This window comes from Dipodomys spectabilis, unplaced genomic scaffold (genome assembly GCF_019054845.1).
Source record: "Dipodomys spectabilis isolate Male_0828 unplaced genomic scaffold, ASM1905484v1 ptg000076l, whole genome shotgun sequence".
Lineage (NCBI taxonomy): Eukaryota > Metazoa > Chordata > Mammalia > Rodentia > Heteromyidae > Dipodomys > Dipodomys spectabilis.
Genome location: NW_024870753.1, coordinates 7,069,790 through 7,095,630, shown reverse-complemented (window position 1 = coordinate 7,095,630; position 25,841 = coordinate 7,069,790). Strand labels below are relative to the sequence as shown.

The following is a 25,841-nucleotide window of genomic DNA, read 5'->3' as shown; positions in this document are numbered from 1 at the left end:
GCTTCTTATTTTCTGTGGAAGTCTCACTGGTGGGGGATTGCTAACCAATGGGTTGTATACTATTTAAGATGTGAACAAAGACAAACTGGGCATTTATTTGCTCATGGTGACTCCCCATGGCTATGTGGATTTGAGGACTGGGGTGCTATTTGGGGATCTTGTACACAAACAGACTGTGAAGTAGGAGGGCGGACCAAGGGTAAAAAATTTCCCAGTTTGGCACCATGTAAGAACCAGTTCAATTTCCTATGGAACGAAAGCCCAAACTTTCTTATGACAATACCCTCCTTTCTTATCAGCAGTCCATGCAGTAAGTATATTCCTATAGAAGGACTGCTGTGTACAGACTGAGATCAAAGTATACTGTTAATGCTTTAAACAGTTTGAATACTTGAGGTTGAGCTGGGTGCCAGTGGCTCCTAGCTACTCAGGAGGCTGCGATCTGAGGACTGCAGTTCAAAGCCAGCTCAAGCAGGAGTCTGTGTGACTCTTAACTCCAATTAACCACCAGAAAACCAGAAGTGGTGCTGTGGCTCAAGTGGTAGAGCATTAGGCGTTGAGCTGAAGCGCTTAGGGACAGTGTTCAGGCCCAGAGTTGAAACCTCATGATCAACCAAAAAAAGAAAGAAAGAAAGAAGAAATCAGATTGAATTTTGAAGCTTTAAGGTCTAGGAGAGTAATGGTAATGTATTGACAGTGAGCTCCGGGAGGGAAGCAGGCTGACATGCAGAATACTGAGAATCCAGCTCTTATAAAATCAAACTGACTTAACATCATCAGGTACCCACTCCCCAACTCCTTCAGCTTTTCTAGTACAGAATTAGCCATATTACAGAATTAGGATAGGAAAACAAATGCCAAGTAGTTTCAAGATATGGTGGCAGATCCCTAAGGTGCAAAGGAAATATTCCCAACAAGGAGAAGTAGGGACACAAAAACTCAGTGAAAAGATAAAGGAAGGCACTAGATTGGAAAGGGGACCACAGGTAAAGGCTCTGCTTAAGCATTTAATGCCCTAATGTCCAACGCCAAGCAGATGCCACTGACACATGTAACAAAAATATTATCAAAGCTGTAATATGACAATAGGGTTAATAGGAAAACCTGGAACCTATTTTTAGTCAGGATAACTTTATAAGGTAAGTCTACATAAAAGAGTTGTGAATAAAAATTGCACAACTGTATTGGAAAGAGCTATTTTAGGGGCCAATCTAAGTGTTAGATAACTCAGACACAATCCATTATCAGTTGTTAATGGTACTAGCAGACACTAATCAAACACTTATTTGCTGAATGAACAATCTAACTGCTGTAGTTAGGCCAATGGTCCAAATACTGTTGTTCAGGTGAATAGTGGTCTTTGCAGAGTTAGAGAGGCTAAGCGCCAGTGGCTCACATCTACAATCCTTGGTACTCAGTTGGCTGAGATCAGAGGATCACAGTTTGAAGCCAGCTTGGGCAGGAAAGTCTATGAGACTCTTATTTCCAATAAAGTATTGGAGGAAAAAAAAAAAAAAAAAAAAAAAGCCCAAATGGAGCTGTGGCTCAAGTAGTGGAGCACTACTCTTGAACAAAAAAGCTCAGGGACAGGACTCAGGCCCTGAGTTCAAGCCCCAGGACATAAAAAAAAAAGGCCAATACCAAGTTAATTTGAAGGTAATTACCACCTGACTTTTATTATGTGAGGTAGGAGAATATTCTGCAGTAATACCACTGCTGATGGCCTACAGAAGACATTAATGGTAGCTTAAGAGAATAGTCAAGCTAATTCCTAGCGTGCAACCAACGTGTGATACAAAACCTAGTTTGGACCATAAAACATTTTATTTTCCTAGAGAGGAAATAAGTATTTTAAGTATGAAGAATAGTGACCTCCTCATTTTTCAAAAACTACTAGCAAATGAATGCTACTAACAGTACTATATTATACATCAGAGCTCCTGGTGATAAGTTTGGTGAGAAGAGAAGCATGGCAGAAGAACAGAAGAATGGCAGAGCATGCAGGGTGGGCTTAGGGAAGAAGAGGGCTGGTGAGTAGAGAATGGCCAGCTACAGGCAGAAATCACTGTTTAAATAGTAACAGACAAAGGCTGAGATGATAAGCGGCCTAATCTATTAGTTAATTTAAAAGGAGGTATATATTATAGAGACCACAAGGTGATTTATTTACTTGTTACCACTTTAAGAACCTTTAAAAAAAAAAAAAAACTTTGGCAGAAAGTAAATGGGATAAGCAGACTTTTTCCCCCCATGGTCAGCCACGAGCAGAAAATGCAAGAGTGCTAGGCTGTGAGTTCAAGTTCTAGTACCAGCACCAAAAAAAGATTTGAAAAAAAAAAAAAAAAAAAAGAAAGCTCGGGCTCAGGGACAGTGCCCAGGCCAGAGTTCAAGACCTATGACTGACCAAAAAAAACAAAAAAAAGCTGGGTGCTGGTGATTTGTAATCCTATTCAGGAGGTTGAGATCTAAGGATCTAAGGATTGTGGTTCGAGGCCAGCCTGGGCAGCAAAGTCTTTAAGACTCTTATCTCCAATTAACCACCAAAAAACCAGAAGTGGTGCTATAGCTCAAAATGAGAGTACCAGCCTTGAGCAAAAGAGCTCAGGGACAGCCCTCAGGCCCTGAGATCAAGCTCCATGACCACCAACACCCACCACCACCACCACCAACAACAACAATGCAAGTCCAGTCCTGGGAGCTGCAGGACAGTGACCTATCAATGAGGCAGGCAGATATGATAAAAGTAGGAAAATAGAATAGCCTAATGAAGTAAGAGAAAAAAGGAAGATGTTAAAGTGGTTTTCTTGACTATACCAACTATTTGTATTTAGGAGAAGGAATAAGGAAGGGCTTGTCAAAATGTGAAAACTCAAAAGTAAAGCCTGGTCATGAAAGGGCAATTTTAAAACACAGAAGAGCCTTAAATATTGCTATACAAATGGAAGATGAAGAATGAATTAATGATGCCTCAAAAGAAAACAGAAGATACCCAAGTTCTGGGACTATCCTCAAGATGAGAGCTGCACAAAACCTTTCCAAAGGTTCCTGGCAGTGTCAGGACACAGGCGGGCACTGTCCCAGGAAAGGTCCTCACATAATGGACAAAGTTCGAATGCCTGTGACCCACACCTGACAAACTAAACACCAAAGCAGAACTAACTCAAGCTGTTATATGGGAGCTCAGGAAAGGAAAGGATGAGATGCCCGAGTCTAGATGGTATGAACACGTCTCCACAGAAGACCTGGGTACACTGAAAAGGCAAAAAAAAAAAAAAAAAAAATGAGCCCAGTGTTTTTTCTTAGATCTTATTTGGGCCTGGGCGCTGTCCCTCAGCTCTTCAGCTCAAGGCTAGTGCTTTACCACTTGAGCCACAGTACCACTTGCAGCTTTTTCTGCTTATGTGGTGCTTAGGAATCAAATTCAGGGTCTCATGCACGCAAGGCAAGCGCTCTACCACTGAGCCACCTTCCCAGCCCATAGATCTTCACACGATAGGCAATTTTTGCCAAGAAAGAAAAACTACAATGCCGGGCGCTGGTGGCTCACGCCTGTAATCCTAGCTACTCAGGAGGCTGAGATCTGAGGATCATGGTTCAAAGCCAGCCCGGGCAGGAGAGACCGTGAGACTCCTATCTCCAATAAACCACCAGAAAACCGGAAGTGGCGCTGTAGCTCAAGTGGTAGAGCGCTCACCTTGAGCTGAAGAGCTGAGGGACAGCACCCAGGCCCAGAGTTCAAGCCCCATGACCGACAAAAAAAAGAAAAAAAGAAAAACTACAATATGGATAGGCCTGGAAACTGCGGCCATTTTTTCCCTAGTTCTTTGTCCAGGCCAGCCTTCAATGTTTAAATAAAATACAAAAACTCAATGCTACCAGCATCTTGAAGTTGAAGTAGAATACTGTTTCTCTAACCACTCTCTCAGGCTCCCTTTACCCCAAACACAGGACCTCTGGCACCTGCTGTACTGTTATGCTGTTTCCAGCCATGAGAAGAGACACTGGGTAACCATGGAACATCAACAGGAGGGCCTCTATTATCTGCTCTGGGAGTATAAATAGCTCAGGCAAGAGGATAAAATAAAAGATCCTGGAGTAGCCAGATGCCAAGGGAAAGAATTAGAAAAGCTTTTAGTTCTAGAGATGTCTGAATGGGAAAAAAACTAACTTAAGGAACATCATTTCTGTCTGAAACCAAAGACAATAATATTTCTTAGGTCCCGAGCAAGGCAGATTTATGGGAAAGCTAGCTCGCTTCTGACAAGGAAAGGGGTACATGTTGCTAGGGAAATCAGGAGATCCTAACAGAGACCTAGCTGAACCCAATGGGCCACTCAGTAGTTGCAACAGGAATTGACAAGTGGGTCTCCAAACTGGACTCTGAATCTTCTTTATGAACTCCCAATTATACTAACTGCCACAGTTCTCCTTATTGTCTTTGATTAACTTCAATGAGTAGTACCTAATTATTGTGAAGATAGTAACTATATATAAGACCTAAGGAAAGGAAGAAACAGACAAAGCCCTAGGCACAACAGAACCAAATCCATGAACACCACCGATGTATAGGAAAGGTGCCAATTATTAGCAAAACATTATTACCATGGGTGGTGCCCTATTCCTTATGGGCAAAGGAAAATCATTACTGAAACTCTACCCTGGATCATGTTCAAAAGATACCATATAAGCCGGGCGCTGGTGGCTCATGCCTGTAATCCTAGCTACTCAGGAGGCTGAGATCTGAGAATTGCGGTTCAAAGCCACCCTGGAAAGTCTGCGAGACTCTTATCTCCAATAAAACCACCAGAAAACTGGAAGTGGCACTGTGGCTCAAGCTGTAGAGCACTTGCCTTGAGTTGAAGAGCTGAGGATAGCACCCAAGCCCAGAGTTCAAGCCCCACAACTGAAAAAAAAAAAAAAAAGAAGATACCATATGAACTGAAATTGATTTACTGGGAATAAAAAGTCAACAGATAGGGGCTGGGAAGGTGGCTCAGTGGCAGAGCGCTTGCCTTGCATGCATGAGGCCCTGGGTTCAATTCCTCAGCACCACATAAGCAGAAAAAAAAAAAAAAGCCGGAAGTGGCGCTGTGGCTCAAATGGTATAATGCTAGCCTTGAGCTGAAGAGCTGAGGGACAGCGCCCAGGCCCAGAGTTCAGGCCCCACGACCAGACCCCCCCCCCCAAAAAAAGTCAACAGATAAATCCTTATTGTCTATTTTGTGCAGCAAAATAGCATGTGAATGAAACTTCCTAAAAGCTTCAAGGTACTCGGCCAAAAGTCACCCTGGAATTAATGTTCTTCCCTTCCCATTAAATAGAAAGACTCATGACCTGCACCAAAACACATACCTGACACCAAGGCAACAATGTCCCCAGACAACACCCTGGGGAGGACACGGAATGTATTTGAAGGCCTCTATCTCAAATTGGTCATTATGTATTAGGATAATTCAAACATCTTATTTTTTAACAAATTCAGTATTCCTATATAACTGTACTTTGGAATGACCAGTGTTAGCTGCTAGCTAGCACCAACCATGACTAACCACAGTGTTAGCTGCTAGCTAGCACCAACCATGACTAACCACAGTGTTAGCTGCTAGCTAGCACCAACCATGACTAACCACAGTGTAAGCTGCTAGCTAGCACCAACCATGACTAACCACAGAGCAACAGCACTTTCCCTTCCACCTAGCTTTACAACAAACTAACAATATCACACAGCATAAAGAGTATCTTAGAAGCTGCTTGACTTTAGTAAGACTGGTCACAGCAAGACAGCAAGCCCACTGCCAATGACAGAACGCCCAGGAGGAGGAAGAAATTCATAAGGGAAAGAACAGAAAAAGAAGGTGTTCTCAACATAAAAGACTTCAGCTATGCACATAATAGTCTAAGCCAAAGGGGAGTGTTGAAGCTGTAATACACACTAGATGAGGTGCAATACCACAGTAGATGGAAGTCTTTTAAAGATTCCTTCCTGAACCTTTTGTGCTATTCCCCATCTGGGATTAGCACACACAGCAGGATCATCTTATAATTACAGGACACATACAATCACAGACATAGACACACACATACGCATACACATACACACCGTCACATCTCTAACCCAGAAGAGCCTCAAGTTCTCAATTAGGGTTTACAAAACAACGCTTGTTCTGCTGCTTGTGGGCCAGCTCCCCAGGTAGGCTACCATGTAATAAAAATCCACTCCATTCTCTCTCCAAGTGGGAACTGAAGGGCACCTGCAAATACACTCAAGACCGATACAAGAGAAGACTAGCTGCTCCATTTTCACTCCACTGCTTTGAAATCTTGGAACCATGGGCACCTCATGATCCCTGTAGAGAGGGCAGGACCTCACTTAAGTCCCCAAAGAAACCTCTGCCCTCCTTGGTGCTCCTTGAGCCTGGCTTATGGGTCCGCTGAAGCCAAGGCAGGAAGAGATGTGCTAGGTGGCTATATGAGCAGGAGATGAAATAGAAACAAATTCCCGGAGGATGTTTTTGGCCATTTCAATGTTGTTGTGGGCAATGACCAAAGCTTTCTGAATGTCCTGGTAGGAGTAGCCCTGACTCATGAGGCTCTCAATCTCACTGGAGAGCTGTGGTGAGGGGGCAGTGCCAGGGGCAGCAGTGGCACCACCGCCTTGTTGACAGCTGCTTGCTTTTCGTTCAGAGTTGATTCGCCGAGGGAATGGTTTGGGGGGCCTCTCAGGAACTTGGGAACCCTCAGAGAAGTCTAGGAAAAACAGGGGGGAAAAATTGCAAGTCTGGGAAAAATGCTCATTTAATGGAAGTAACAGTAATAAGAACAGTGTGCTAACATCAAGCTATTATTGAATTTCTGTCCGTTGTGGGCTTGTGCTCCTACATCACAAAAGGCTTAAGAAACTTAACTTTATTTACTTGCTGCGCTAGGATGGAACCCAGAGCCTCTACAACTGACCTAAATTACCAGCTTGAAAGGTAGGTTTTAGAGGTTCAAAAGTTTGGGGATCTAATTTCCTTATTTAGAAACCACCTTCTAAATATACCATACACCCGTTTCATTAACAACTAACTGTTACTATGATAAGCAGCCATGTTATGCTTTTCACTTAGCAACAAGTTTTCACACAAATAATCATTTGGATTTCTTTTGAAATTCTGAGTAGGACTGGGAATGTGGCTTAGTGGTAGAGTGCTTGCCTAGCATGCATGAAGCACTGGGTTCGATTCCTCAGTACCACAACCACATAAACAGAAAAAGCAAGAAGTAGTGCTGTGGCTCAAGAGGTAGAGTGCTAGCCTTAGGCAAAAGAAGCTCAGGGGCTGGTGCTGGTGGCTCATGCCTGTAATCCTAGCTACTCAGGAGGCTGAGATCTGAGGATCATGGTTCAAAGCCAGCCCAGGTATGAAAGTGTGTGAGACTGTTATCTCCAATAAACCATTCAGAAAACTGGAATTGGTGCTGTGGCTCCAGTGGTAGAGCACTAGCCTTGAGCTAAAGAGCTATAGGACAGCGCTCAGGCCCAGAGTTCAAGCCCCATGAGTAACACACACACACACACACACAATTCTGAGTGGACAAGGGAAGGTAATATACTCCTCCTTCTACAAATAAGGAGACAAGCCAGTGGAGTGGCTCAAGTGGTAGAGTGTCTGCTTAGTAAGCCTGACTTCAAACCCCAGAACTGCCAAATAAGGAGACAAAAATAAACCTAAGCTGAACTGAAGAAGGATTAATTCAGGTTGGTGGGGATCACTGCCTGTCTGAGAAACTAGATGCTGTACATCCTTTCTACCAGCTGTCCTAAAAGTTGTCTTCAATTTCCAAAGTGACAGCAACTCTGGTTGCTGTTCTACCAGGCAGGCAGGTGATAGGTGCAGGAAGAACAGCCCCCAAAGTCAAGGCCCAATGTGGGATGGCTCCAGGCCCATTCATTCTATGCACATTCCAGGACAGTGCACTTCCTTTCCAGTGGGATGAGGCCCAGAAAAAAAGAACATGATTCTGAACCATCAAACTTAATTCTTACTGTCACAAGGCAATCTGAAAGAGCTAGAAACTCTACCTTTCCTCCACATAAGAGGATCCATGGTTCAAAGACCATTTTATTTCTAAGTTTGGCAAAACCTCAAGAATTTGATTATAGTCTGGTTTTTAAATTTGGGACCTTTAGCCGGGCACCGGTGGCTCACGCCTGTAATCCTAGCTACTCAGAAGGCTGAGATCTGAGGATCACGGTTCAAAGCCAGCCTGGGCAGGAAAGACTGTGAGATTCCTATCTCCAATAAACCACTAGAAAACTGGAAGTGGTGTTGTAGCTCAAGTGGTAGAGCGCTCTCATTGAGCTGAAGAGCTGAGGGATAATGCCCAGGCCCAGAGTTCAAGCCCCACAACTGACAAAAAAAAAAAATTGGGACCTTGGACTGCTTTCTATCTATTTAGATACACAATCTAGCATTTCGTCTACTGCTTCCTCCTACTGACTGCCACTGCAGCTGGCTATGTGTTCCAACTAATAAACCAGGAACCGGACAACAGCACTGGACAAAAAGCAGCTTGGAGACTCACTTGTAGTGGGATCACCATCCAGAGATAACCAGCCGAAGGAGGAGCTGGCATTAGAGATGTCTGAGAGCGTTCGGCGGGCCAGCACAGCGGGCACAGGGGGCTTCGGGACATCATACCCATCATCCTCATTTTCTGGCTCTTCAGGGCCAGTGTTGGTGTGGGCTGCAGCCAAATTCCCTTCACCTGGAAAAAAAGTTGGCAAAGTTATCTTCTTCTCCTACCCCTAGCACATTTCAACCTAGGGCACCATTCATTGAAGCATGCATACATATACTATCATTAATTTATTTTTATCGGTTGTGGGGCCTTGTAGGGAGCTGCGAGAGGCCGCACCTGGAAGATGGCGCCGGCTCTGTGGTAAACAACTCCTTATATGGCTAAGGCAAAGAATCTGGCTTGCTTCCGCGCACCTGAGCCTATTGGTGGATCCCACGTGGTGTATCAGGGTTGGCTACCCAGCAGGTACTTAAGGCTGTGGGGAATTCTCCCCGGGGTTGGGGTCAGAATATTACTCAAAGGTCCTGAATAAACTGCAGAGAGAAGAGCTCGGTGTCGCGTCTTCCTTGCTGGTCGAGGTGGTCGTGACAGGGCCTGAATTCTGGGCCTGGGTGCTGTCCCTCAGCTCTTCAGCTCAAGGCTAGCGTTCTACCACTTGAGCCACAGCGCCACTTCCAGGTTTTTCTGCTTATGTGGTACTGAGGAATCAAACCCAGGGCCTCATGCATGTGAGGCACGTACTCTACCACTGACCCACCTTCCCAGCCCCTATCATTCATTTTATTTGACAGTTTCTCAATGTCTGTGCGGCTATGTGGATAGAAATAATCTACACCAATCCTGCAGCTGTACTGTTGAGCATGTCAGAGATTACTTTGCTAAGGTTAATAGCCACTGATACCAAACACTCAACACCATTTCTTTTTAAGCATTCCTATTTGCATTTCATCTTGGATCAGCCAAGGGTCCTCCTGTGTGTGAAGACTTCTTTGGTCGATCATGGGGCCTGAACTCTGGGCTTGGGCGCTGTCCCTCAGCTCTTCTACCGCTTGAGCCACAGTGCCACTTCCGGTTTTCTAGTGGTTTATTGGAGATAAAAGTCTGGGGGGGGGGGCAGGGGGGGGACGGAAGGGGAGGCTGGGAAGGTGGCTCAGTGGTAGAGTGCTTGCCTTGCATGCATGAGGCCCTGGGTTCAATTCCTCAGTACCACATAAGCAAAAAGAAAAAAGCTGGAAGTGGTGCTGTGGCTCAAGTGGTAGAGTGCTAGCCTTGAGCTGAAGAGCTGAGGGACAGCGCCCAGGCCCAGAATTCAGGTCCCACAACAAAAAAGAATCTCATGGACTTTCCTTGCCCTGGCTGACTTTGAAGCTCAAGCCTCCTGAGTAGCTAGGATTACAGGCGTGAACCACCAGTGCCCGTCTGTGTGAAGACTTCTTGAACTTTCAACTCAGTGAGCTAGTTAACATGGGAATTGAGTGTTTACCACCCACATACAAAAGAATTTCATCAATGCAATGGGAATAAAAGGGAGCTGCCAGCATTTTAGGTCTAGGCCATATAACAGAGTGTCTCTAGGTCCTGGAAAGATGGGAAAGCACAAAAGGAACTAGCTGTGTATCTATGAATCAAAGATGTTGCCAAAGAGTACTAAAAATAATTTTCTCCTTAAGTCAAGCTCTCTCAGACAAATTTACAAGCTAATTCCTATGGTATGTCAATGATTTCTTTTCTTCCTTTACTACCTTCCCCCACACTTTGGTGGTACTAGGGTTTGAACTCCAGGGTTCACATTTGCTAGGCAGATGATTTTATTGAGTCATTCTTCCAAAGCCTTCTTTTTGTTTTCTTTGTGGTGATCCTGGGACTTGAACTGAGTGCTGTCCATGAGTTTTTGTGCTTAAGGTTAGTACTATAACCATTGGAACTATAGCTCCACTCTGGGTTTTCTGGCGATGAATTGGAGGTTAAAAGTCTCACAGATTTTTCCTGCCTGGGTTGGCTTCAAACTTCAATCTTTAGGGCTGGGAAGGTAGCTCAGTGGTAGAGCGCTTGCCTTGCATGCATGAGGCCCTGGGTTCGATTCCTCAGCACCACATAAGCAAAAAGAAAAAAGCCGGAAGTGGCGCTGTGGCTCAAGTGGTAAAGCGCTAGCCTTGAGCTGAAGAGCTGAGGATCAGTGCCCAGGCCCAGAGTTCAGGCCCACGACCAGACTAAAAAAAAACAAAAAACAAACAAACAAAAAAAACAAACTTCAATCTTTAGCTATCAGCCTCCTGCTGAGAACCTAGGATTACAAGCATGAACCTCAGTGTCCAGCTTTCTCTTTCCTTTTTTGAGAGAGGGTCTTTCTATGTAGATCATACCAGGCTCAAAGTTGCAATGTAGTCCAGGTTAGACTCAAATTCACTCTCCTTCTACCTTAGTATCCCATATGCTGGGATGAAAAGCACTCACCATTACACCTGGCATGTCCATTTTTAACAGCAGAGAGGCTACTCACCAAAGGTGTTCTCGGTGACAGATGGCGCCTGAGACTGAATATTATACATAGCTTCGTAAGTACAGCTATCAGTCTGTTGGTCACAATCACACGCTCTGAACCAGAAGGAAAATAAACACAATGATCTTTGAAAACACAGTTACCTGCAAACTCATAAGACTTCTGTTCATGACTACCCTAAGACCCTGATTTTCTCTCTCTCCCTCTGTTTTTTTTAGGGGGGCCAGTCTTAGGCTTGAACTCAAAGCCTGGGCTCTGTCCCTGAGCTCTATGCTCAAGGCTAGCACTTGAGCCACAGTGCCACTTCTCTTTTTTTTCTGTGTATGTGGTACTGAGGAATTGAACCCAGGGCTTCATGCAGGCTAGGCAAGCACTCTACCACTGAGCCATATTCCCAGCCCAACCCTGATTTTCTTAACACAATACATTTTCTTATGGCATTATCACTTATAAATGTTTTATGATTGATGTTAAACATAAGCACATTCAGAAAGTCACAGCAATGCCAAGAAAACATGGAGAGCAACTGCTTGCAGCTATCAGAGCCTTAAATATTACGGATTAGACTGATATTTAGACTTTAATTGTAACTAATAACAGTACTGCAAGTAGCAAGCCAAGCAGGTGAGGAATGGCATATGAATAACCCATATAAAGGTATTTGCCCCTAAACAGGGTTGTTGTGTACCGTGCACACTGGGCTGTCTCCAAAGGCCGTTTCAGCTCTGGCTTTTGAAGCCCTAGAGGTCTGGAGGAGGGAGTCATATACTCAGTGTCCTCTTCACCCTCGCCCTGCTCCCCAGATGGCAGTTTTGGCACTGGAAGAGGTCTAGAAAATGAAGTATAAGAGAAAAAGGATTTAGTTGGGAAAGGTCTCTGTTACAAATTAGGCAGCTTCAAAACAGATATAACTCAAAAAGTGAGAGAACAAAAGCGTATGTCACCTACATAAGAAATTAGGATTTAGGAAGAAGCATACAACCACAAATTCTGCTTTCATCTGACCAAAAGTGTGGCTATTGTGCTTAAGGTGTGTTATATATGGGTGGGTTCCTGGTTCTAGTTAGTCCCAACCTCCAGTAAGCTTCATTATACTATCCCAGTTCTAGTGCTAGCACTCAACTTCTTCTTTCACAAGGTATAAAACAAAAAAAAGCAGGTTGCTTTTTTTTTTTGTCTGTCATGAGGCTTGAACTATGGTCCTGGGTGCTGTCCCTGAGCTCTTCAGCTCAAGGTGTGCACTCTACTACTTGAGCCACAGGGCCACTTCTGGTTTTTCTGGTGATTAACCGGAGATAAGAGTCTCACAACTTTCCTGCCCAGGCTGGCTTTGAACTGTGACACTCAGATCTCAGCCTCCTGAGTAGCTAGGATAATAGGCATGAGCCACTGGTGCCTGACTTGGCAAGATTCTTACACCCAATTAACCACCACCCCCACCCAAAAAAAAAAACAAAAAACAAAAAACAAGTGGAGAAATACAATTCAAGTGACAGAGCATCAGCTGTCAGTAAAAAGGCTGACAAAGAGCTTGAGGTCTGGACTTTATTTTTATTTATTTATTTATTTTTTTTGGGTCCGGTCATGGGACCTGAACTCTGGGCCTGAGCACTGTCCCTCAGCTCTTCAGCTCAAGGCTAGCGCTCTACCACTTGAGCCACAGCACCACTTCCAGCTTTTTTCTTTTTGCTTATGTGGTGCTGAGGAATTAAACCCAGGGCCTCATGCATGCAAGGCAAGCACTCTACCACTGAGCCACCTTCCCAGCCTAAGGTCTGGACTTTAAGCGCGGGCGTGCGCGCACACACGCGCGCGCGTACACACACACACACACACACTCTCTCTCTCTCTCTCTTCTGGCAATATATACTATGTAAGAGATAGAAAGCAACCAGACAGGCAGGACTTGAAAGCCTAAATCCAAAAAAGAATATACTAAAGTAAGCCCTCTCTTAGAAGTTTTGAAGGTGGCTCAGTGGTAGAGCGCTTGCCTTGCATGCATGAGGCCCTGGGTTCGATTCCTCAGCACCACATAAGCAAAAAGAAAAAAAGCTGGAAGTGGTGCTGTGGCTCAAGTGGTAGAGTGCTAGCCTTGAGTTGAAGAGCTGAGGGACAGCGCCCAGGCCCAGAGTTCAGGCCCCCCCCACCCCCCCCAAAAAAGAAGTTTTGAACTTGGCATTTGAAATAATTCTCCATGAATCAAGGAGAGAAACTGGAATTTAGACCTACTTCTCTAGGATTTTTAGCCCACCAATATGTTGGGGGGGGGGGGGGCTAAAAATCCTAGAAAAGTAGGCCTAAATTCTATAATTCCCTAGAGCTATTGTTAAACTGTAAATTGTTATGCTTGAGCCTAGATTCTAAGAAAAGTAAGCATGTGGCAGCAGCAAGCAACAGAGGTGCTCAACAGATATTGTGGTTGTCTTGCCAAGTTGAAGAGACAAAGGTAGTATTATCAGATATAGCCTTTAATTACAATTTATATGTTCAATAGAAAACAATAGAGAATGTAAGGAAATACTCTAAGATATAAATAATTATTTCTACATATATAAAATAATTATTTCTACATAGTACAAACACAAGTTTTTGTTTTCCTCTACACTTTCTTGGGTTCTCTAAATCAACAGACTTGGAAGTACTAATCTGGGTGCGGTGGTGTGTGCTTAAAGCACAGCACTCAGGGAAGGCTGAGGTAGGATGATCACAAGTTTGAAGTCAGCCTGGACTATTCAGTGAGATCTTATCTTACCCCTCACACCCACCACCCCAAAAAGTACCAATTCCACTGAATAAAATACAGTTTTAGTTTACTTACCTAGCTGCCAGAGAATAAATAGCATTAGCAGAAGAAGATGGTTTGATTTTGGGATGCTCACATTCTGGGCCAGCTAATGGGCCACTATTCATATTCTGGAATGGAAAGTGTTGAAAGAACCTCTTTAATAAAGCCACAGCTAAGTACCTCCTTTACTAATTCCATACTTACAGATGCCACTTAAGTGTGCAACCAAGAAATATTTAGCTGAGTGCCATCATATTCCTCAACTAAATCTTTCCCATTCAACCTCCTTAGATTTCTTCTCCTCTTTAGTACCTGTCAGTTCTTCCATCTCAAATCCAACATGTCTCTAGTAAGTGAGGTTTACAAAATTAGTGTGTGTGGGTATGATGAGATCTGTTCTCATCTTTTTCATCTTCTGTTTGTGAGCCTTATCTGGCTCCACCTAATCTAGTTGTCCATTTCTACTCAGAGAAACAAATCTCCCCCTTGCTTACTTGGCACTATATCCCTCTATAATTTTTCAACCCAACCTCTCCCAAATTCACTTCTTTCCCTTTATTTTGGAATGGTCTTCTTCCACTGTTCACACAGCTCACTCAATCCATAGCTGCTTAGGATCTTGGCTCAGATTTGTATTGCATCCCTTTCAGAACTGCCTGCCTCAACTCCCGCTCTCCCTATACCCTTCTTTAAGCTGTTTTACTCCATTGTACTTACCACTATGAACAAATATATTTACTCTCCTTGTTTATTTTCTATCTTCTTCCATCAGAATATAGTGTGAGAAGCAAAATTTTTGTTAAGTACTCAAATGAACCAACAAAATAATATTCCTTTCTTATAACCATTCTGATCCCTTGCTACAAGTGTAGACAAAGGACCATTAACCTGTATTTTTTCAATATACTGTCCTTCCAAACCTGCATACTACCAGATTAATCTCTTTAATGCCTCATTTTGGCCACATCATTCCACTAATGTAAAACTTCCAAATGCTGCTCATTGTCTTTTCTTTTTTTTTGTCGGTCAGGGGGCTTGAACTCTGGGCCTGGGCACTATCCCTCAGCTCTTCAGCTCAAGGTGAGCACTCTACCACTTGAGCCACAGCACCACTTCCAGTTTTCTGGTGGTTAACTGGAGATAAGAGTCTCACGGACTTTCCTGCCCAGGCTGGCTTTGAATCGTGATCCTCAGATCTCAGCCTCCTCAGTAGCTAGGATTACAGGCATGAGCCACCTGTGCCCAGCATGCTGCTCATTTTCTACTGAATAAACTCAACCTCTCTGGAGGAGTACTAAAGGTGTTCATGTCCTTTTTGCTCTGCTTATCATCCCAAAAGTCACAGCATCTTGTCACTGTAGCTCTGATCTACATTAAAACTATGTCAGACTTTTAATACTCCCAACCCATGCCTTAGACATGTAATAACTGTGTGTTTTTCTGGCAGAAAAGAGCAAAGCAAAGGGGCTGAGAAGGTGGCTCAGTGGTAGAGCACTTGCCTTGCATGCATAAGGCCCTGGGTTCGATTCCTCAGCACCACCGGAAGTGGTGCTATGGCTCAAGTGGTAGCGTGCTAGCCTTGAGCTGAAGAGCTGAGGGACAGCGCCCATGCTCAGAGTTCAGGCCCCACGACTGGACTTAAAAAAAAAAAAGAAAAGCAAAACCCAGACCCAGACCCAGACCCAAACCTCCCCTCTTTCTGTATTTTCCAAAGAATATTTCAGCAGATTCAGATGCCGCTTTCTACAAAGCCCTCATGACTGCAGTAGCTTGAAAAAGGTATCTCCTTTCTCTAAAATTTATTTTGACTTATTTTGTCCCCTTAAATATTCCCTAGAAAAACCTCTGACCTGGGGCTGGGAAGGTGGCTCAGTGGTAGAGCCCTTGCCTTGCGTGCCTGAGGCCCTTGGTTCGATTCCTCAGCACCCCATAAGCAAAAAGAAAAAAGCCGAAAGTGGCTGTGTGGCTTAAGTGGTAGAGCGCTAGCTTTGAGCTTTGAGCTGAGGCACAGCGCCCAGGCCCAGAGTTCAGGCCCCACAACCGGACCAAAAAAAGAAAAAAAGAAAAAACCTCTGACCCAGAAAATTCTGTGCACAAATACTTAGTAAGCTAAATCACCTTTTTTTTTTTTTGGCCAGTCATGGGGCTTGAACTCTGGGCCTGTGCGCTGTCCTTCAGCTCTTCGGCTCAAGGCTAGCACTTTACCACTTGAGCCACAGCACCACTCCAGTTTTCTGAGTGGTTTATTGGAGATAAGAGTCCCACAGACTTTCCTGCCCCAGCTGGCTTGGAACTGCGATCCTCAGATCTCAGCATCCTGATTAGCTAGGAGTACAGGCGTGAGCCACCGGCACCTGGCTAGGCTAAATCACCTTTAAAACTGGAACTCACCATGGAGTTATCCAGACTGAATGTGCTTCCAAGCCTTGGCACCTCTGCTCTGGGCTCCACTTGTGAGGACAGTGTAAATGGAAGGGAGTGCCGATTGGCTGGTTCTCGTGCAGACCAGGGGTCATTGGGGCTTGGAGTAGCTACTGGTACTTTGGGGATTGGCCGGGGCAGCCAAGAGTCCCCAAGGCGGCTGGAGGGGACAGGAGGCAGTTTGTCTCTAGATGGACAATCGCCTGGTGTACAGGGTAGGGGGCGTCTCTGAGGCCGGGCTTCTGCTCCAACAGAATATGGCCGGTCTGGAGGGGGTGGTGGTGGAAGATCTCGAAGAGTAGGAGGTATTGGCAACGGTTTGTCCTTATGAAGGGAGCCAGAAGCAGCCTATGAAAGCAAAATGGAAGAAATCAAGCAAATGCCACTAGCAAGCAACAACAAAAAATAATCAGAAAACTACAGAAATGCATACTGCCTTACCTTGGAACAAGGTCCCAGAGCAGACGAGCTTGGAGGAACAGATACTCGCTGTTGAAGAAGGTCAAGTCGTGGTGGCACCGGAGGAAGGGAAGCTTGTGGGGCCATGGAGAATGGAGAGGGAGGCCTTTCTACCTAGAATCCATTAAATGTAACAAGGTACTCTTGTTTGCTAGAAAAACTGGCGTTTTCAATTCTTTTTAAAGCTGTAGACAGCAAATACCATGCCAGCGATGCATGGAACAATTGGCGACAGGCCAAACTCAGGTTCAGTGTCACTCAGGGTTATGCAAACTGCTCTCAGAAACTTCCAGAGTCATGAACTATTTTTGTGTTACCATAAGAGGGCACTCTATCACAGATGGCAAGCTGCAGGCAAATGCCTATCTAAAGGGAAAGCTATAAAAGCATCCTGGCAGCTGGGTACCAGTGCCTCACGCCTGTAATCCTAGCTACTTAGGAGGCTGAGATCTGAGGATCTGAGGTTCAAAGCCACTGCGGGCAGGAAAGTCTTTGAGACTCTTTATCTCCAATAAAACACTAGAAAACCAGAAGTGAGGCTGTGGCTCAAGTGGTAGAGTGCTAGCCTTGAGCTGAAGAGCTAAGGGACAGTGCCCAAGCCCCACGACCAACAAAAAAAAGGAAAAGCATCCTGGCTCTCCCCTACACAATTAATATATTTTAATAAAAACAAACATCCTAGCCGGGTACCGGTGGCTCACACCTGTAATCCTAGCTACTCAGGAGGCTGAGATCTGAGGACTGTAGTTCAAAGCATTTTATAAGAGACAACCAGTACATAAGTATGCAACCTTTTCCATTTGCCTATATATAAGAAGCAAGGAATGACTAAAATAAGCTTAAACTGTCAAGAACTGTACACGCTCACAATCCTAGCAACTGAGATCTGAGGATCCTAGTTCAAAGGCAGACTATACAGGGAAGTTCCAGAGATTCTTATCATCAATTAACTACCAAAAAAGATGGAAGTAGGTCTGTAGTTCAAATAGTAGAACACTAGCCTTGAGCACAAATGCTTAAGGATAAGACCCAAACAAAAAATCAAAAAAGGCTGGTAATGTGGCTTAGGAGCAGAGTGTTTGCCTAGAATGCTTGAAGCCCTGGGTTCAATTCCTCAGTACCACATACACAGAAAAAGCAGGAAGTGGCTCTGTGGCTCAAATGGTAGATTGCTAGCCTTGAGTAAAAGAAGCTCAGAGACAGTACCTAGGTCCTGTATTCAAGCCCCTGGGTTCAAGCAAAAACAAAAATTGAAAACAGAGTACCCTGCAAAATACATCAATATGTCTAAGTTTAGACTACCATGTATCCCTCAAGAAGAAACTAAATAAATTATGAGATGGTCAAATCATGTTCTTCTCTTATTTTTTTTTTCTTTTGTCAGTCATGGGGCTTGAACTCGGCCTGGGCGCTGTCCCTCAGCTCTTCAGCTCAAGGAGAGTGCTCTACCACTTGAACTACAGCGCCACTTCTGGTTTTTTTTTCTAGTGGTTTACTGGAGATAGGAGTCTCACGGTCTTTCCTGCGGGTTGGCTTTGAACCGAGATCCTCAGATCTCAGACTCCTGGGTAGCTAGGATTACAGGCGTGAGCCACCAGCGCCCGGCTCTCTTAGGTATTTATGTATTCATAAAAGATGGTTTTTAGCCAGGTGCCAGTGGCTCACACCTGTAATCCTAGCTACTCAGGAGGCTGAGATCTGAGGATCCAAGGTTCAAAGCCAGCTTGGGCAGGAAGTCCTGGAAGTGATGCTGTGGCTCAAAGTGGTAGAGCACTAGCCTTGAGTGAAAAAGCTTAGGCCCTGAGTTCAAGCCTCATGATTGACAAAGAAAAAGAGAAAGAAAGGGGTAGGGAGGAAGAAAAGAGAAGGAGAAGGGAAAGAGAGAAAGTTGGTTTATTCTCTTTGAATTTCTACTCATCTAGAGGAAGTGCTAATTTCCTTCATCTAAATGACTACAGCATTTAAACAGTACAAACCTAACAATCTCAAACAGCATTTAATCTATATCCCTTGTGCTGAATAGTGTTTCACCTGTATCCACATTCTCTTCCCAAATAACAGCTCCTGAGACTTGCCTAAGACATTTGGTCTCATATAACATTCTACACTGAACATTTATTTAGGCAATAAGCATCTTGCAAGATCTTATTAAAAATTTGAATACTTAAGAAAGCTAAAGGGGGGGCTGGGAAGGTGGCTCAGTGGTAGAGTGCTTGCCTTGCATGCATGAGGCCTTGGGTTCGATTCCTCAGCACCACATAGGCAGAAAAAGCTGGAAGTGGGGTTGTGGCTCAAGTGGTAGAGCGCTAGCCTTGAGCTGAAGAGCTGAGGGACAGAGTCCAGGCCCAGAGTTTAAGCCCCACGACCAACCAAAAAAAAAAAAAAAAAAAAGGAAACTAAAAAAATTCGAATAGGAGTATTCCACAAAATCAGTCTTCTGAATTTCTCTTTGGAAATACAGTGAATAATTTTGGGTGTAGACATTCAATTTTCCCCCCTATGGATATGTTAATTTTTTTTTTTTTTTTTGTAGTGTGGATGATCTGATCTAGAGTTTCATCTAACCTGGTCAACCACTTTACTGAGCTACATTCCCAGCCCTTAAAAACATTTCAGTCACTGGGCACCGGTGGCTCACACCTATAATCCTAGCTTATTCTGGAGGCTGAGATCTAAGGATCAAGGCTCCAAGCCAGCCCAGGAAAGAAAGTCTGTGAGATTCTTATCTCCAATATACTCAGAAGTGGAAGTGGTGCAGTTACTCAAATGGTAGAGCACTAGCCTTGTACATAAAAAGGGACAGTGGCTAGCCCCTGAATTCAAAATCTAGTCTTACCTTGGCACCTGCCAATTCCTTCATCATGGAGAGAGAATCATCAGCTCGTTCATCATCATCATCATCATAATTTGGTGAGGGAGCTCCTTCTGCTCCTTGCCTCAGTAGACTGCCACTTCCTCTAGGATCAAACGGATCTACCACAATAGGCTCGGTACCTTTGATTTCACATCGGCAGAAAGGACAACCCTGACCTTCTGATTCCTGTAGAGGACACAGATGACAATAAAATATATTTAGAAAAATGGAATTAACAAGCTAGAGATATAAGCTCAGTGGGAGAGTATGTGTTCAGTACGTTCTAGATCTTGGGATCAAACTTCAGTGAAAGAAAGGGGGACTAGGAAAAGAAGGAAGGAAAAAATAAAAGAATGAGAGAAAAGGAGGAAAAGGAAGGAGGAGAGAAAGAAAGAGAGGACAGGAATGAAGAAATAAGGAAGGTAGGGATGGAGATAAGATTTTAAACCAGACCACCCTTTATATCTACAAAGAATATACAATACCCAATTCTTCAGTGAAATTATATAGCAGAGAAAACACATGGTTTAGACCCATACCTGCCAGGATGTAAGACAGGATGTGCACATGAGGTGTCCACAGGGTTCAATTTTTACATCCTTATCATTTTCAGCACATATTTTACACAGTTGGAAGGTGGATCCCATCTCACAGTATAATTCATATTGTTCCTTTGATTTAAAAAAAGAGATAGTTTGTTGAATACAGGAATGAATCAATGACAGAAACTGTAAATGCTAATAAGAAAATTAAAGACTATTTTCTACATAAATTTTACTCAAGTAAAAATATCATAGCTGTGGTCACTGCACCTTTATTAAACGAGAAAGTATCCAGTCTTGTCTTTATTTTAAGTCACACAGTTTAAATGATTGTCTCCCCCCCCCACAAATCCCCACACACAAAGAAATTCACTAACCTAAGCAATGGTTTAGAATCAGAGTTCTAATCACTGAGACTACAGTCAATTCTGTAAGTATACTCAAAAGTTTGGCTCTGGTGATATGGCCATAATGTAAGACAAAATTCACCTGTGTCACTTTGATATGATCTTGGGGAGTTGGTTCGCATAAGCCTGTCAGGTCAGGATTCTGATTTCTTCCATCAGGAAACAAATAGCTACAAAAAGAGTAACCAACCTTGGAATTCTTTTAACATCAATTTATAAATGCTTACTAATACAGACAAATGATATCTAACATATTTAAAAAATATAAAGCAAAGCAAAACGACCTTGGGGAAACTACCTTGGGCTTGCAGAAAGGCCATGGACCATAGTTTACTAACCCCTTATTTATTGTAATTAAAAAAATTTTTTTTGGGGGGGTGTCAGTCATAGGGCTTGAACTCAGAGCCTGTGCACTGTCCCTGAAATTTCACTCAAGGCTAACACGCTACCACTTGGAGCCACAGCACCACTTCAATTTCCTGGTAGTTAATTGGAGATAAAGAGTCTCACAGAGTTTCCTGCCTGGACTGGATCTGAACTGTGATCCTCAAATTTCAGCCTCTTGAGTAGCTAGGATTACAGGCTGAGCCACCAACATGCAGTGTAATCCCTAATTAAATCAATGGATGAAACAGATGATCATAAAGTACAAATTCTTAATTTAAACTTAATTTGGTGGTATGGATTTTTTTTTTGTTGTTTCGTTTTGTTAAGAAAGGGCCTTGCTAGGGACTAGGATGGTGGCTCAACGGTAGAGTGCTTGCCCTGGGTTTGATTCCTCAGCACCACATAAACAGAAAAGGCTGGAAGTGGCACTGTGGCTCAAGTGGTAGAGCACCAGCCTTGAGCTGAAGAGCTCAGGAACAGCGCCCAGGCCTAGAGTTTAAGCCCCATGACCATCCAAAAAAAAAAGGGTCTTGCTAGGTAGTGGCTCCCAGCTAACCCTGAACCTGAACTTAAGATTCTCCAACTTCAGCCTTCAGAATGCTGGGATTGTAGGCATGCTCTACATCATCCCACAGTCTGCATATAACCAAAGACCTAAAATATTGTTGCTAACACAAGTTTGTTGTTTTGTTTTTTTCATCTATTGTGGGGCTTTAACTCTAGGCTTGGGTGCTTGTCCCTGAGCTCTTTTGCTCAAGGCTAGTGCTCTACCACTTTAAGCCACAGCTCCACTTCTGATTTTTGAGTGGTTAATTGGAGATGAGGATCTCACAGGGACTTTTCTGCCTGAGCTGGCTTCACAAGGCAAACTTCAGATCTCAGTCTCCTAAGTAGCTAGGATTACATGAGCCTCCAGCTCCCAGCTTAAAGATACTGTGACAAGAACAAATGAAGCCACTGAGACAATCATTAAATAATCAAGGAGTGTCTAGATCTAACTGCTCTGACAGCTAAGGCAGTACCCCATTCAGCTACCATCCAACCACCGAAGAGGATGTAAAACAAAAGATAATTTTCCTAATCATTTCAAAACACAAACTAGTTTTCTGATCAGCCCGTATTTTCTTTCTTTTCTTTCTATTCTTTCTTTCCCTCCCTCCCTCCCTTCCTTCCTTTCTGTCGTGGGGCTTGAACTCTGCACTTGGGCACAGTCCCTCAGCTCTTCAGCTCAAAGGGGAGCGCTCTACCACTTGAGCCACAGCACCACTTCCAGTTCTCTAGAGGTTTATTGGAGGTAAGAGTCTCATGGACTTTCCTGCCCCGTTTGGCTCTGAACCTTGATCCTCAGATCTCAGCCTCCTGAGTAGCTAGGATTACAGGCGTGAGCCACCAGCACCTGGCTTCACTCCATATTTTCATTGCTTGCTGACTGATAATTTGAATTCTCACATGAACAGCAATTCTGAAATAAAGTATCTGCATATATTATGACAAAAGCCCAGCAAAGCTACTCAACCTAAATGAAATTAAGATGAAGGCCACTGAAACCTGCTGTCATTAAGAACATCTAAGCACTATCAGATTAATACCTGGTAATATTTCCTGGTAACTATACATTTTCAAACCTCATACAAACTTGAAAGGAAGTTAATAATTTGGAAAAGGAGAAAGATAAAATGTACTCATGGCAGTAACTAAAGCAACAGAGAAAATTCACTTACCGAATCTCTATAAAATAAAGCTGATGCTGGGCACCAGCGGCTCACGCCTGTAATCCTAGCTACTCAGGAGGCTGAGATCTGAGGATCGAGGTTTAAAGCCAGCCTGGGCAGGAAAGTCCATGAAACTCTTATCTCCAATAAACATTCAGAAAACCCGAAGTGGCATGGTAGCTCAAGTGGTAGAGTGCTCAAGTGGTAGAGCGCTCGCCTTGAGCTGAAGAGCTGAGGGACAGTGCCTAAGCCCAGAGTTCAAGCCCCATGACTGACAAAAAAATAAAATGAATCTTAATCTGAATAAGAAGTAGAATAATGATGAAGTGGCTAGAGTCTCTAAATCCCCAGACTCTTGCAGAAGATGATAAGCAGTGGTACTCACAAGCCTTCCCTGAAGCCATCAATCAGTGCTTGGAAGAGAGGTTTGTTATGAGGAATTGTCTGGAGAATGTTCCCATCAGCAGTGACATATCCAATAGCCCACTGACCCAGACGAGTACAGCTCAGCCGGAAGATGTAACTGAGAACAGAGATTAAGAAAAGTTTTAAAATATGTGTTGGTATTAGGTGAGAATGACAAAAAACTGACAGAACCATCAAGAGTCACTTCTTGCCAGGCACTGGAGACTCACACCTGTAATCCTAGCTACTCAGGAGACTGAGATCTGAGGATCACGGTTCAAAGCCAGTCTGGGCAGAAAAGTCCCCATCAGACTCTTATCACCAATAGCCTCTCAAAAACCTGTGGCTCAAAGTTTTGGGCAAAAGAGCTCCCAGGGATAGTGCCCAGGCCCTGAGTTCAAGCCCCACAACAGACAAAAAAAGAAGAGTCACATTTTCAACAGGCTGAAGATGAGAGATAAGAGTTTAGGGGGAGATTGTAAGTGTTCAATGCACTACAGCCTGGCTCAATCCCTCATTCACTCAGACAGATAACATCCCCAATGACTCTAGAACAGAAGCAAAGGATCTCTCCCTCCGCCCCCCCCCCCCCTTTCTGTCCTGGGCCTTGAACTCTGGGCATGGGCACTGTCCCTGAGCTGTTTTGCTTAAGCTAGCAGCACTTTACCACTTTGATCCACAGTGTCACTTCTGGTTTTCTGGTGGTTAATTAGAGAAAAGAGTCTCACAGGCTTTCCTGCCTAGGCTGGCTTTCAACTGTGATCCTCCCATCTCAGCTTCCTGAGTAGCTAGATTACAGGCAGGAGCCATCAGCGCCCAGCTTTTCTTTCTTCCAAGATAGCATCCCATTAATCTTAAATATCCTCTTGCCTCAGCCTCCCTAGTGCTCGGACTATACAGGCATGTAATGCTGCATCCAGCATAAACCTTTTTATATTTATTTTTTGCCAGTCCTGGGGCTTGAATTCAGAGTGTGGGCACTGTCCTTGAGCTTCTTTTGTTCAAGACTAGCAGTCTATCACTTGAATCACGGCACCATTTCCTGCTTTTTCTGTTTCTGTGGTACTGAGGAACCAAACCTGAGGCTTCATGCATGCTAGGTAAGCACTCTGCCACTAAGACACATTCCTAGTTCATAAACTTCATTTTGATTGTTTTTTGTGCTCGGACTCCACTTCTCAGCTTCCTTGTCTGGCTATTGTACTATCACTTGAGCCATGCTACTAGTTTTGCTGATTAACTGGAGAAAAAGAGTCCTGTGGATTTTTCTGCCCCAGCTGGCTTCAAATTAAAATCCTCCAAGTCTTAGGCTCTTGAATATCTAAGATTATAGGTGTGAGCCACTGGTGTGAGCCAATATGTAAACCCATGGTGTGAGCCAATATGTAAACCCAGTTATAAGCTCTATTTTATAGTGACTAAAATTTAAAGTACTTATCAAATCTCAGGATTTCAGTGAGCAATGTTTCTGATAGAGACATCAACTATACTAACAAAAATATACTAGAACTAAACTACAAAATCTTGGCCACTAGAAAACAAATACAACTCTAGCAGAAAGAAAGGAATAAAAAAGAGGGGGGAAAAAAACACTCTAGCAGAAGACACAAGAGAAAAAAACTGAGCATTTTGCTTGCTGATACTAACCTGCCAGGTTTGTGTATGAATTTCTGAAGCCGGGCTTTCACTTCATCGTATGTTAGAAAAGCCATGTAGCCAGGGTGAGTTACAGCGAGGCTGTTCCAATTTCTGAGCAAAGAGGACCAGGGCTAAAGAAACAAAAGATCAACCACAGACCATTTGCCCCGAGACATTCAAGCAGCCTCAGAGCAATGGATAGCAAAAAAAAAAAAAAAAGCTTCAACTTTCAATTTTAAGTTCTCAATTTATTATCACAATATCAATTATATTGTCACTTCAAGGCAAGAAAATGATGGCTAAGATATAAAAATTCTGGTCAGGCAAGAAAAATGTGTATTTTATAAGAAGAAACTTTACATTAAAATTCAATAAATCAGACTACAACTCTAATCAACAGTAGTAAGTCTAAAAACAATGACAGGGCTGGGAAGGTGGCTCAGTGGTAGAGCGTTTGCCTTGCATGCATGAGGCCCTGGGTTTGATTCCTCAGCACCACATAAGCAAAAAGAAAAAAGCCAGAAGTGGTGCTGTGACTCAAGTGGTAGAGCACTAGCCTTGAGCTGAAGAGCTGAAGGACAGCGCCCAGGCCCCACGACCAGATCCCGCCCCCCCTCAAAAAAATGTGAATGCAAATAAACACCTAAATTTGATCATAAAAAAAGAATATTGTAAAAAATAAAAAATTAAAAAATTAAAACAATGACAAATGAAAACCAGAAAAACAGAATAAGGCCTACATGTGCAATTAAGTTCCAAATAAATGTTTGTGCAAATTAACATAAATATATTGGAAAAAATATGTCTAAAGGACAAACCAAATGAGATTTTGAAATCTCTAGCACTTCAATAAAATAGGAAAAAAGTACAAACATACATCAACATTCAATAACAGAAAATGGACAAATTGCATATATTTTATGGTAATTGTATAACCATTAAAATGATGCAGAAGAGCCACACATCAGTGGCTTACACCTGTAATCTTAGCTACTCAAAGGGCTGAGATCCGAGGACCATATTCAAGCCAACCCAAGGCAGAAGTCTGTGAGACTCTTATCTCCAATAAAACCACTAAGAAAAAGCTGGAAGTGAGCCAGGTGCTCATGGCTCATGCCTGTAATCTTAGCTACTCAGGAGGCTGAGATCTGAGGATCCACATTCAAAGC

The 25,841-nt window shown here is 43.5% G+C and overlaps 1 protein-coding gene across 1 annotated transcript in view; it reads right to left on the bottom strand.

The window, feature by feature from the left end:
• Positions 1-6,138: 6,138 nt before the first annotated feature.
• Cbl (Cbl proto-oncogene) overlaps positions 6,139-25,841 on the bottom strand; it is a 58,445-nt gene continuing 38,742 nt past the window's right edge. Inside the window, exons 5-16 of the mRNA XM_042682935.1 lie at positions 24,682-24,803; positions 23,015-23,152; positions 20,613-20,700; positions 20,121-20,252; positions 19,564-19,767; positions 16,710-16,841; positions 16,239-16,616; positions 13,881-13,975; positions 11,751-11,891; positions 11,063-11,157; positions 8,566-8,748; positions 6,139-6,747 (exon numbers count right to left, since the gene is read on the bottom strand). Coding sequence (XP_042538869.1) covers positions 6,458-6,747; positions 8,566-8,748; positions 11,063-11,157; positions 11,751-11,891; positions 13,881-13,975; positions 16,239-16,616; positions 16,710-16,841; positions 19,564-19,767; positions 20,121-20,252; positions 20,613-20,700; positions 23,015-23,152; positions 24,682-24,803 — 1,998 coding nt within the window. The 3' untranslated portion in view covers positions 6,139-6,457. The remainder of the gene's footprint in view (positions 6,748-8,565; positions 8,749-11,062; positions 11,158-11,750; positions 11,892-13,880; positions 13,976-16,238; positions 16,617-16,709; positions 16,842-19,563; positions 19,768-20,120; positions 20,253-20,612; positions 20,701-23,014; positions 23,153-24,681; positions 24,804-25,841) is intronic.